General features: G+C 41.2%; 1 protein-coding gene across 1 annotated transcript in view; it reads left to right on the top strand.

The window, feature by feature from the left end:
- Nucleotides 1-13,447, top strand: part of LOC103382774 (transmembrane and TPR repeat-containing protein 2) — a 54,865-nt gene that overhangs the window by 17,908 nt on the left and 23,510 nt on the right. Inside the window, exon 2 of the mRNA XM_025057139.1 lies at nt 8,037-8,652. Coding sequence (XP_024912907.1) covers nt 8,037-8,652 — 616 coding nt within the window. The remainder of the gene's footprint in view (nt 1-8,036; nt 8,653-13,447) is intronic.

Here is a 13,447-nt window from a genome sequence, read left to right as displayed (position 1 = left end):
TTTGAAGTTGGATTTGGAGTTCAACAATGTTCTACTGCCTTCCGTGCATTACTGCTGTGACCCGGTGGCTGGAGTGATTTGCATCAAATCGTTATTATCTCATTAACTTTGGTCTAACTTATTTTGAGAAACATGTCATGGACAACCAAAACCTTGTCCAGTGTCACAACTGGGTCCGGGGCCAGACTTTGTAAAAGCCTTTTTATCTGGCACTAATATATGCATGTAATTGTGCTGCCAGGGTGCGTACAATCGAGCTTTTGTACAGCAGGTGTTCCGACTTCATGTTAGGTCACCTCAAGTCATTGTATTTGCATTATCATTACGATGCAGAATCTCAGCCCCGGTCAGGCCGTCCTGTCCTTATGTATGCAAGTTTAGTTCATTTACGTCAGTATTAACGTCAGCTGTAACTGTAAACACGGATGATGCCATAACAAACACCTGCTCACTCAGTCACTGCTTTTATTATTATTTTCTCTGCAGGTGCAGATAAAGTAACTGCAGTATTTATTCACCAATTTGAATGATTATTTTGCATACTGGGATAAATACTGTGAGGTGTATGTTGGGCTATTTATTTAATCGATAATAAAAGGTAGAAGCAGTGAGCTGTGAAAATCCTGTTAGTGCTTTGAATACAGAGTAGACTTCACCCTCTAGTGTCTCGGATTTAAACACCAATTTCTGCCAGCTCCCCCCCCCCCCTTTCCTTTTTCCATGTCCGCAGTTCTCAGCTAAGCTGGACCTGATCCACCTGTAGTTTATTCCTGTTCACAAATTTAATATGACGGAACGAAACAAAGAGCTTCGGCTGCACTGGGCATTAAATTTGCCCAAATATATTGAAGAAATTTTGCTCTGCGCACCAGGAAAGGGGAAGTGCTCCTGAACAGCTCTGCATTAATCTGTCACCACAGGCCACTGCCAGTCTGAAATGTTTTATGAGCAGTATCTGGGTATTTATGCGTTTTCCCTCTCCTCTCCAAACTGGTGCCAGGTCTTGCAGTGAGACGGAGTGTGGGAAAGCAGCAGTGATACTCCTGGCTGGGCTATTGTTCTGCCACTGCTGGTGTTGACGTCTGATGTTTTAACACACCCTCAGTTACACTTCCTGACCTTTCACACCACAGATGCAAAGAAAACAGATACTAAGAGCTGACAATTGATATGAATGACAAAGATATTTATTTATTTGTCTGTGTGGAAGAAGACTGGGCTTAAAACACTACATACTTCATCTGTGAAGAAAGTTGATTTAAATGACCAAACGACTGATGATCTTAGGTTTCAAAGCAAAGAAAAACAATTCAGTCGCAACAACACCGTGGTTAGTCTGCCATTATGGGATGACCAGACCAGTAGCTCAGTAACTCCAGTAACCACTTTTTCAAACCAGGGTATCCAGAACACACAGATGGACGACAGCAGACCATCACGATGCTCCAACAGACTATTCAATTTGTAGAAATCTGTTTTGCTGCTGATGCTGATAAACCAAAATTCACAAAACATTTTGCCTCAATGGTTGTCAAGACCAAATTAATTTGGACAGAAAATGGCAGAAAATGGCAAAACTAATCAAATCATTTAAATCGCTCAATCCATAATGTGTAACCTTTAAATCCTAGCTACACATGTTCACTTACATTTCCTTTGTTCCAGTGGAACACACGCCCTAAAACTGCATACCACTATTCTGGGCACCTCACGAAAAGCACGGAAAAATGGTAACAGTAACCATGTACCTCAGTTTCATTACTATTAGTACTTGTCAGAACATGACTTGCAATATTTCCATGTATCTTAAATTTAAGAGTGGTGCATAAAATCATTAAAACTTGATTTTTTTTCACTATCCAAAAGCAGCTATTCTTTAAAAATGTCATTCTCCATCTCCTCACTGCATCTACTGTATAGTGCAGAGCTCAGGCTTCATGCTGGCAAGATTATAGCAGCTGATAATAGGCCAGTGAATGAATCACTCTGGCACAACCAGAGCGCTTAATGACTTCACGCGTGATCGTTCAACCTTGTAGTGTGATGGATGCGCGGGAACCTCCAGAACTGAGATCTTGGAGCAGATCTCAACATGTTCTGCTGCCTCATGTGGTGCAGCACAATACGGTCCCTGCATGAGTGACCATTGAGGTGAAATTTATGGGATTTTAATTCTCAACCAGCTGTGGTGTTCACAGGAAACAGAGCCCTGGACAGTGTTTTCCTGCCAACTGCAGCGCCACATGGAAGTCATCATATAGGATACATATTGTGGCCCAGTTTGTGCACAGTATGAGAGTTGACACAGACACACACACCAACCCTTAAATCAAATTACTCTTTGACCCTGAGCCTTGCTGCGTGTCCCGGGGACTCTAATGCACTCTATGATCACTCTCTAATCCTGTTAGCATTGGATTAGCAGAGGTGATCTGAAACCAACCCACACAAACCCTTGTTCTCTGTTTAACACGCTGCCTTTTTAATACACCACTTCAGACTAAATTACTAAAAGGTAAAAATCAATTATCAAGTTTGAGCCTCTCGCCTGTGCTTTGGCAAAAAATAAAAGATTGTCGTTTACATCATTAACAGTGGGTCCTGTGCTTTGGCAAAAAATAAAAGATTATCATTTACATCATTAACAGTGGGTTAACAGTGGGCTAACTGTAGCTTATTACTGTACGTAAGTTAGCTTTGTCATGTTTTTTGAGCAGACTGCCTACATTACCACGAGTTAGCTTAAGTATGCTAAATGTAGCAGGCTAAATGTGCTACCTTTAGGTACTGAAGCACAACTGATTTGTATTGTTTTTACTGTAGGAGATAACAGTACTCTGACTTTAGCATCTAACTGATGCTGACTACTCTGGTTAGCTTTGGTTAGCATTTTACTATAGTTCATTGAATGAGTTGACAGTAGCATCTTTAGACTGCCAGGTTACCTCAGTTACTATGGTTGTTTACATACTAAATGTACAGTACCATATTAGCATGGGTTAACTTCAGCATATTGTTGCAGCAGATTGTGATGGGGACAGTGTCTGCTGTGGTGAGGCCTGCAGGGAGCAGCTTCAGGAATACAGTAAATCCTGACGAGCTTATTAATTACCTGCTATTTAACGTCTACAACCTCTATCGCTATCGCAGTCAGCTCTAATTTGAATTTCTATTCTGGACTTTGTTTTTCCAATTAAGCAATGTGCACATCCTCACAAGCTCCTCTCCCTACTCTTTGTCATATCTGCGAGTCTGATAAGAATTTATTTAGTTTTTTTTCCTTTTCTTTTTTTTTGCAATCATCAGCTTCCCTGTTAGTCCTGCACAAAACCAGCATTGTTACTGCTGCGTTTACTTCTGCAGTGTAACGTGTGAGGAAGCCTGTCTGCTGCAGCCTCTTTGTTTCGGTGCCTAATTAGCACTCAAATTGCATTGCTTAGAAAGAATGTGGGAGTTAACCAGCGCTTGGTCACACAAGGTGTGCTGAAGCAGACGAGCAAAATGGAAGAAACAGTTACTAATGGGGAAACTGAAGACAGAAAGGGAGACGGAAGCACAAAGGAGGGAAATGGGAAAGTGGCAAGTGAAGGATGAAGGACTGGTGTGGCAAGCATGAACAAAATGATGAACCTGGGAGGCTTGAACAACAGGAGACTGAACAGAAAAAGGTGATGACGTGACAGGCATGAAATGTGCTTTAACACATGATGAGGGCGAGGATCCATGCTGCTCAGATAGGATAGAATTAATGGAACAAAAGCCTGATATGTAAAAATGGTCACAGACACATGACTGTGCAAAGGAGCTAATTTTTTTTATCTTATAAAAGCACCAAACATTACAGAAATAAAATCAGCAGAGTGGAGGAGTGCAGACTATTTCAAATCAAATGTGCAACTCGTACTTTACTAAATATGTCATTTGAAATACCACGTGTAAGTGAAAGAAGATGGAACACAGGTGCCCATGGATGCTGTGACCTGTGAGAATTGACATCACCAATAATCACTTCATTGGGGCTTGTGGTATCGAACCAGCACCTGAAGAATGGCATAAACAATATTGTGCATTGTGATAACGAGGCCAGGAACTGACAGCAGTCTACTCTACAGAGTCATGATTTAATATGCTAGGACACACAGATGCACTTGTTAGTTCTTCAGTCCATGTCTGTGAATCATACAGTAAAGGTAAAGATATATATACCTATACAGTATATATTATGAGAAAAATTTCTGTTGGAACTCAAACAGTGGTTTTTATGTATTTGAATTAATGATAATAAGAATATAATTTTTTTTTCATTGCCTGCTGTAAATGCTCGTGGATTTGTTCTACCAGTTGATCATTGTTGAGTTAATTTATGATTACAGATTATGTTTGGTCTGTGTTTTTACAAGAACAGTCTGAGCACAGACAGAAATGGCAGATGTTGGTCACGTCTGTACAAAAATAGGAGCATACTGTATGTCTCATGTATGTATGTATTAGCTGAAATGTTATGATATGATGTAATGTAAATATATACATTTGTTTTTTACTCTGTGATGTCTAATATAAGGTGTAAAACAGAGAAATATTGTATTTTAACATTTTTTACATTTTTGACAAACATCGATTTCATCTGAACACTATAGAAAAATCCTGTGTATGAATATTGGCAGACCGTCCCCTAAAGAGGCCCACCGTGCTTCTTTTGGCGGCCACCAGGCAGAGAAAAGAAGCAAATCACTGGTGGTGGTGAGATCACTTTTCGGAGGTGGAGGGGGGGGGGGGGGTAGTGCAGTGTAGCATTTGCATATTGAAAAGACTCAAATGCTGAGAGACAGACAATGTTCTCCTCACTGAACGCAGTGGACAGGTAAAGGAAGACCTCAATCTACATCACAGACAACCCCTCGAAAGGAAGGAAATGATACTGGAGGCCGTGATGTCTCCTTTCAGATCCTGATAAAAATAAATCCTTCTAATTTCACCACCCTCCCTCCCCAGAGCAGGAGAAAAAAAAAACTGAAAAGACCAAACCCCGTCCTGTACTTTAGGGATTGTAAATGGAGTGCCCCACAGCCTGCCTGCCCACTTGCCCCATTTACGGTGCCGGAATACAAAAGACCCCCTCTCTGTAGGAGCAATCACTCCGGGAGACCACTCTATCTACACTGCAGCAGCATCAGGTCTGAATGAAGCCGTCAGTGTGCCCTCTGTTGTCACACATGTGCATAAACTTACAAATACAAAGAGAGACACTCTGCGTGTAACTACCTATTCTTTGTACACTCTCTCTCTCACTCACACACACACACACACACACACACACACACACACAGACTGCTAATGTATTCTTTTCAAGCCTGCAGGGCTGGACAGAAGCAGGGAGGTAGATGAGTGGTTTGTGCTGATTTGAATATTTAAATTATTTATCACTACAGAGTATTGAGGGACAAGTCCTGCCAGGGGACGCAGGCATGTTTTGAATTAGTTTATATGCCGTTGTTTTGTTGCCAGTGGCCACAGGAGGGGCATTTACTGGCCGTATCTGGCATTAATTACTGTGTACGCTGTCAGTCAAGTATTGTAGTAAATGATGAATGGTGTGTATTTTTACTGCTCCATACAAGTCTATGAAAAAACCCACTTTTTATGAAATACTCCTAATACTCATGCACACACTCCAGCACACTAGGTGGTGGTATTGGGTGGTATTAGTGTATGAAAATAAGTAATATTTTCTTGAACAACTGCAAATGTATTTCTATATGGACACGCTGCTCTGCTTCACAGGTACATGTTTCCGTTGCTGTTAGCAAGTAAGCTAAAATGGTCATTCAGGACGAATAAAAGCAACGCTAAAACATCTAACATGTATTGCTGATTACCAAGTATCCAGGCCTCTGTGCTGCACAGATACACTGTATATTCTGTTACTGGGGCTCGGGCGGTCATGCAGTCACACATTTGATTCACAAAAGCCCACTACAATGAAACGCTCCAGAGGAGCTGGTAAACGGAGTGATGTAATGGAGTCATTGCATGCAAATATCAGACAAGGAAAATTTCCCTTTGGCTCCAGAGCCTGAGAAACACATACACAAACACACACACACACCACTTTCCTCGTCTTTGATGGAGAACAATCCCAGGAAACAGTAGGTCTCGCTAGAACTCACACAGTTGAAGAAGTATTAAATGAATGAGAAACTCATTCAGCTATGATTACTTTGACAGCGTATTTGTATGTTCACTGTCAGAGCCATTTTTTTCCACGTTTAGCCAGACTTTTGCTTTTACCCCGTCTGAAGTTTTATTTAAACCACTGAAGCCACCCACCATGGTTTGAGCACTAAGACACAATCAGTACAGAGGAAATATTTAACAGCTCCGTTTCTGAATCCTTTTGATTGAACAAACACTTGTACTATTAATTATCAGGGTCTGAAGCCAACATCTGACCAAAGTTGATGCTGTCATTGAAGCTAGGTTCCTATGGAAATCCAATGCTGATTCCAGTTCACATGTTCATATGTGGGTAGAAAAAAAAAACAGGCTTGAGGGAAAACAATGGCTTTGGGTTGTTATCGCTCTGCTTTTCTCCGCGTCTGTTGCACGTCTGTTCTCCTACATGGTTCTGACTTGTCGGCGCTGCCTTCCCATTCATCATTCTTAATTCCTGTGGTGAACTCATTTGCTGCCTTGTGTGCGCGCCTGTGTGTGTGCGTAGCCGAGTGTGGCTCATGTCCCCTGTAATGATCCGCTAATTATGAGAATCCACCACAGCCTCGGGGTGTGAAGCCACCTGTTCGTTTGTGCTCACACTAGGGACGCAAATTTAGTGCATTTTCATAAACTAATTCCCCTGAAATGGTGATTAGAAAGAATAGTTTAGTAGTTTTTCTACTTTCACATTTTATAAAATTGTAGCTCATTAGTTCGGTGGTATTAACTAATCACAGTTACGAAATAACTCCCCAAAATTAAATCTGGTAAATCCATTAATAAAGGAGAGTGGAAGTAAAACTAGAGTTACAGTAAAAAGTGAGGAATTCTGCAGTTATTTATTGCAGCTAATTTTAACAAAATACTCAAAAGAAGACATACTGTGGTTGTACGTGAATCAGAAAGGTATGTGATTTACAGGAGAGAAATTCATCTCTACATCTGTTTTACTGTAATGAGCCACAAGGAGCAGCAGTCTGGGTGTAGATTTTAGTGTTTTTCCCCCCCAGCTTTAGACATTTAACTTAAGCATCCACACGTAGAGGAGAAGATCTGCTGACAGTGATAATTAACGCAGTGATCGTTGGTGTCCAACGACAGATTATTAACGTCAGTATATCAGCCGATGTGAATCAAAACATCCCTCGTGAGCACAGGTGTCTGTCCTGCTGTGTTTTATATGAACGCTCAGGCTGTTCCTTCAATAACCCTCCCTGCAGACTGTTTATTGCATTTTCATGCTCATTGCTCCTGTCTGTTTAATTCCACTCACACACGGGTGATTAGGTTAGAGAAATAAAATATAATAACAAAAACCTGTGCTTTACTTCCAGTGTATAATTTGAGGTACAGGTGTATGATTAATTGAGGCAGTAATTGACATTAAAGTAATACTTTGACAATTGAGGCAGTAATTGACATTAAAGTACTTTGACGTGAATAACTATGACAGTTTTGGAAGGGCACGTAACGACTTCGTACGTTGTTATGTGTATTTTTTTTTTTTTACAGCTTGTGTCTGTGTCTTTTCTAGTCTAGCATTAAAATTGGTATTGTATGAACTTTGCTATCTTTTTTTTTTAACTGTCGACAACAGAAGAGAGAGAAAATATAAAATTCTCTTGGATGGTTTTCAAAGTATGGGGCACCAGAGAACTTCGAGGGGTCAAAAGAAAGCTAGCTACATTACATGAACGTTACACAGACTTGTGCTGGACATCAATACCTTGATAGTATCTGAAGACAATAATGAAATGGAATTCTCGTGACAGCCATTTGCATCCAAACCCTGCCTTAATTATCTTTTCTTTTCTTTTTTCCAGCCGAGCAATCAAGACCAACCAGGACCTTTTCCCTGAGACTCCATGGACCAACATTTTCTATGATGATTTCTGGGGCACTCTTCTGACCCACAGTGGCAGCCACAAGTCCTTCCGTCCACTCTGCACACTCTCTTTCCGCCTTAACTACACCCTACATGGCCTACGACCCTGGGGCTACCACCTCCTGAACGTCATACTGCACGGCATTGTCACCGCAATCTTCACAGCCTTCAGTCGGCCCCTCCTGGGTGGAGGACTGTGGAGTCTGCTGGCCGGTCTCCTGTTTGCGTCTCATCCCATTCACACTGAAGCAGTGGCAGGGGGGGTGGGGAGGGCAGATGTTGGAGCTGCCCTGTTTTTCTTGCTGTCTCTTCTCTGTTATGGGAGACACTGTGAACTTCGTCAGGAATTGTACGGGGCGTTCAAGTCCAGTAGATCGGATGGCGTCTCGGTCACCAGGTGTTGGGGTTGGATGCTGGGGAGTTTGTGGTGCGCAACAGCCAGCATGTTGTGGAAGGAACAGGGGGTGACGGTGCTGGCTGTGTCTGCGGTCTATGACCTCTTCATGTTCCAAAGACTCCGTCTTCGTCAGGCTCTTCTTCTCCCGTTGGGAAAGGTAAATAACTGCTTCGTCTTTTTGGTCAAAAGCTGTGAGCCACAATGAGTTTACAGCTATTGATGAGCCACAGCTTGGAGCTAATATTCCTTTAAAAATGTTTAAATGTCATACTTTATGTTCTGTACTGTAGAAGCAAAAAATATGGCCTACTCTTCAGTTTGTTTGCCAACAGCTAACCATGCTAACATTCGCTAAAGCAATGTGTCAAAGTGATCCAGCAGTTGTGCTGATAGCCAGCAAGTACCAAAATAGTAGAACATTATCTAATGTCTTGATTCCTATAACTTGCTACAATTCAGAATTCTTTAGTTCTCAATGTGTTTCCAACACAACAGAACTAAAGGCACATTTCAAATATTTTAACTTCCACACAGGAACTATTTTAGATGCTTGAATGTATATATGACCAAGGATTGATTCCTAAAATGACAACTTTTGCCCTCAAATTTGACACCTACATGTCACAAATCTGACATCACTGTTCTGTTTTAGCTTCTCTATATTTAGTTCCCTCACCCTCTTTAGATTAGATGCAGGTTTTAGGCAGGCAGTTGTAGGTGCTCCTGTTTGGTTGTTTACATCTTTGAACGCAACCAATCTTGTTCAAATACGTGACTTGTGTGTGCATTTTGTCAGGAGTGTGATCTAAATCTAGAAAATCTGCTCACTAGTGCCAACCACACAGGTGTCGTATAAGAACGGAGCAGTTTTCATTTGTCGTGAGCCAAAGACAAGAAACTGTTTGCAGAGAGCAACGGGAATCTTTCCACTTCCTTGCTACGCTGCCACCGACTTCAATTTGCTTCTGTAAACAGATGTGCATCAGGGCCAGCAGATATATAACATCGAAATGAACCCTTCAGTCTCCATATGTATGTGTGTGAGCACGTTCAATCGGCCACAGGCAATTGAGTAGAAAAAGCAATTTTCCGAGTGTCTTGAGGTGACACAAAGGTGTATACGCAAGAAGAAAAAAAGAAAAATAGAATAATTTTTGACAGGATCTTTGAACCATTTCACAACCGCACATAAACACCAACCGTGCTTCTCCTGCAGGAGTCAATTTTCCAAAGCAAACTAAAAATATGGGAGGAGGACAACCTTGGTGCAGTGAGGCATCAGATTATGGGAATCAGGGTTTGACTGGAAAATGTCTCCTAGCAGCACACTCCACATTTGATTTGAGAAACAGCTCCGCGGCTTCAACATGATGGCCCTCGTAAAATGTATAACTGGCGTAATAAAAAGTCCCCTTGGGTTTAAAGAGCAAGGACGGTCTGGCTGAGTGTGTGTATGTGTGTGTGTGTGTGTGCGTATAATGGTTTCTACTGGTGGAAACATCTATAAATACCGCTCTTTGTTGCAGGGGTTGTGATGTAATCACACAGAGTGCATCTTTTACATCATGTGGAAGTGTTGATGGTAACTTAAGCTGTGGTGGTGTCCAAAAAGTTTTCAAGAGGGGCCAGGTTCCAGGACGTATAAAAAAGGACCAGCTGCTCCTGTTGTGATTCTAAAGACTAGACAACTGGTTAGTCAGCCCCGAAGGTTACAAAAGGTCACGCTGATGATTTCACTAAATGCTCCTTTTAGATTATTAATGTAATTAGGTAAAAATCACCTAGATCTGGAAAGGTTGCTACGAAACAGCAGCAACTTTTTTCCAACAAGCAAAATAGAACACAACAAAGGCTACACAAAAAGAAACGACACAAACTGAAACACAGTACTATCAGCTAAAAGGAGGCTAAGAGGTAAGAAGACCGCAGTTTTCAACATTTATAAAAATACAAGATAATAGCCACAACAAAACAAAACACAAACAAAGCCACAAAACACAATATAAAAATACAAGATAATAGCCACAACCTAGCAAAAACATAAAGAAACGTGAATGGATGTCAGGCCACAAAAGTGTTTTTTGGTAAAAAAAAAAAAAAAAAACTTTGGCCAGATCAAATCTGTTCAGGTGCACTGATGGGGCCGCAAGCCAGATTTTGGACGGGCCTCCTTAAGCTCAGCACTCATGTACAAAACACAATATTTAATTTGATAAATTCAGTGAAAAATGTAGTTCTATAAAAACACATCCTAAATCTAATAACAGGTCCAAGTGCACCTGTGAGGAAGCTCCTCCAGGAGTTGTTTCTGGTCTTACAGTGAACGTCCCAGGGATTAGACCGAGCCAGTAGACCACAATGAGGGAGTAACGGTGTCTTTAGTAATCCTGCCTTGTCGCCAAGATTGGCTCACGCGTGGGCTTTTACAGTCAGTGGACCTCAGCAGATGCAACTCAACTCCTGCCTCTCTGACTGTACTGTCGTTAATCATTTCAGAGCAGCAACAGAATGTTACACACGTTTGTACAGTAATCACAACTGTGATAACTAAAATATATGATGCGAATAACAATCATGAGCCGTCTTTATGTCTATGTTTCCCTGTACAGCATGAAGGATTTCATTATCTGGACGTTGTCTTTATTGATGCCGAGACAAAGAACTAAGATTTTTTTAATGACTGCTTTAACGCACTTGGAGATACAGTATATTAAACCACAGACTATGGAGGAATCTAAATTAAATGAATACAAATTAAGCTTTGTATTACAGGATTGTGATTCACTGACCAGTCCAAGAAGTCACATCAACTGTTGGGGTGTAGAGAAATAAGAGACTGATTTTGACCAACTGAACAAAATTTGGTTTTACATTTAAACATATTTACTGAATTGGACGATTCTGCAGTTGTAAAGAACTGTGGGAAATCCTTTCTATTACAAGTCATTTCCATTGTTTGATCCACATCTGTGCACAGTCTAAGCAGACTCAACGGTTCAGAAAGGAACCACAACCTGAAATAGTCCATCTAGGATGAAGTGTTCCAATCTGTTGCATTTCTGGCGGCAAAGATTTCATCAGCCTTCGTGTGCTTGTCTGACTCTTTCCTGAAAAATAACTTTTCTCCCTGTGTATTTGAGATGCACTAGAGAAGGGAATACCACCAGGCAGTCCCCACCCCGGCGTCCAGACACAATGGTGCTGTGCCAGTCTGTCCAGTCTCACTGCCAGCCCCCCAGCCCCCTCCCTCTTCAGCTACTGAAAACACATCTGGCTCATTTATCACTCCAGCAGTGCCCTCATTTATTGCCCCAGCCTTTGTTATCTTGGCAGGGAGCTGGTTCTATGTGGGGGCCAGGCATGAGGGCAATTGTTTCCTTGATTTTGAGCCAGACGTCTCACGTGGAGACGTATGGGAACTGGGAAAAGTGAAAGAGGAACAAGTGAAAAGAGAGAGAGAGGGGAAACTATGCTCTCACTTCCTTTCCTACATCTTTTCCTAAGTCTCTGTCTCTCACCCGCTGTGTCCCATAAGCCACTGGGGCTCTTGTATCAAAGTGGACCAAAGCCGCTTTTGCTCAGAAGAGAAAATATTCATGTGGAGTTTCTTTTTTGTGAATTTGTAGCTGACAGGAATGGAAATTCTTTCTAAAAAAAAAAAAAAAGATAAATCACATTACCTGCGTGGCAGCCGTCACATGCTATAAGAAAATGCAAATGAGTTCTAGTATCGGAGGGGCAGATGCGATTCCACCGGCCCACAATATTTCGTCCTATTAGGCCTCTAATCAGACTGGGATGAGATTTCAAATGAGACGATCGAGAGAGGTGGGGAGTTCGGAGTTAGATGGAGACAAAGAACGGTGTAGCGTTAGCTCTCAGACTGAAAATGGCTTCCTTACAAGCACAGACCTTTATAATTTAGGCAGAGCCCAAAACGTCATTTGTATTTTCTGGATGCCTTTCCCACCAGTAAACAATCTGCATCTATAAGTGCTTTCAAGGGAAATGTTTTCCACCGACAAGTCATTATCATTCCTTTGTCCTTGAGAATGTGACACCACAATGTCCACTGTACTATATATACACGATACACAAATGGAAAAACACGCTTTTAAAAAAACATTTCAGATTCTAATAATCTGCTTTTCATAGATATTATTGACCTTTTTATAGACATCAGTAAATTTAATCCTGGAAGTCAGTCAAGACTTTTCCAAGTTTGCCCATTGAATTAAGACAGGAAGAGTAGGAGCTCATGAACACTGGACAATGAAAAGATTTTTACTTACTATGATCAGTTGTGGCGTTCCTTCATGGTTTCTTTCGTTCCCTCTGCTTCTTCCCCGCTGATTACTCTATAGGATTAAACCGCAGTCAGCATCCACTTCAACTGTACTTCTGTCACCCTGCATGTCTGTTTAACTCACTGCAAAGTAAAAATAAAAATTCACATATTTTACAATGGCAAAAAAAATCACTGAGCATATTTTTTCTTTTTTTTTTTTGTGCATGAAGCTAAATTTATCTTCAAAAATAAATATGGGGATATTTCTTAGTATTTCCAGTCCTAAAATCCACACATTCAGTGTTTCCATTGTGGTCCCTGAATTGTACACACATGCTAAATGAAAGATGGCATCATCTCACCTCCGGCACTCAGACAATAGAGGGATTTTATAATGTCCCAACCCATTTGCAGTTTAAGTGTTATGGACTCCACCATCTCCTCCTAATCGTTTGTCTCAATGAAAGCTGCAGGCCCTCACATTTACTCCTGTGTAACCAGCTTATGGCCTGAAAAATGTCGTGCCAGTTTTTTTCTCTCTAGCAGAAGTATTCGACCGTAAAATGATGCCCTGAACCACCACTTCTGCTGGATTTACTACACCCAGGATTTTTAAAACTTTTTTTCTCCTTAGCACTACATAGAATATAAGTATGTTTGCCTG

The sequence above is a fragment of the Cynoglossus semilaevis genome, chromosome 8, assembly GCF_000523025.1.
Source record: "Cynoglossus semilaevis isolate Cse_v1.0 chromosome 8, Cse_v1.0, whole genome shotgun sequence".
Classification (NCBI taxonomy): Eukaryota; Metazoa; Chordata; class Actinopteri; order Pleuronectiformes; family Cynoglossidae; genus Cynoglossus; species Cynoglossus semilaevis.
This window is presented reverse-complemented; position numbering and strand designations above follow the sequence as displayed.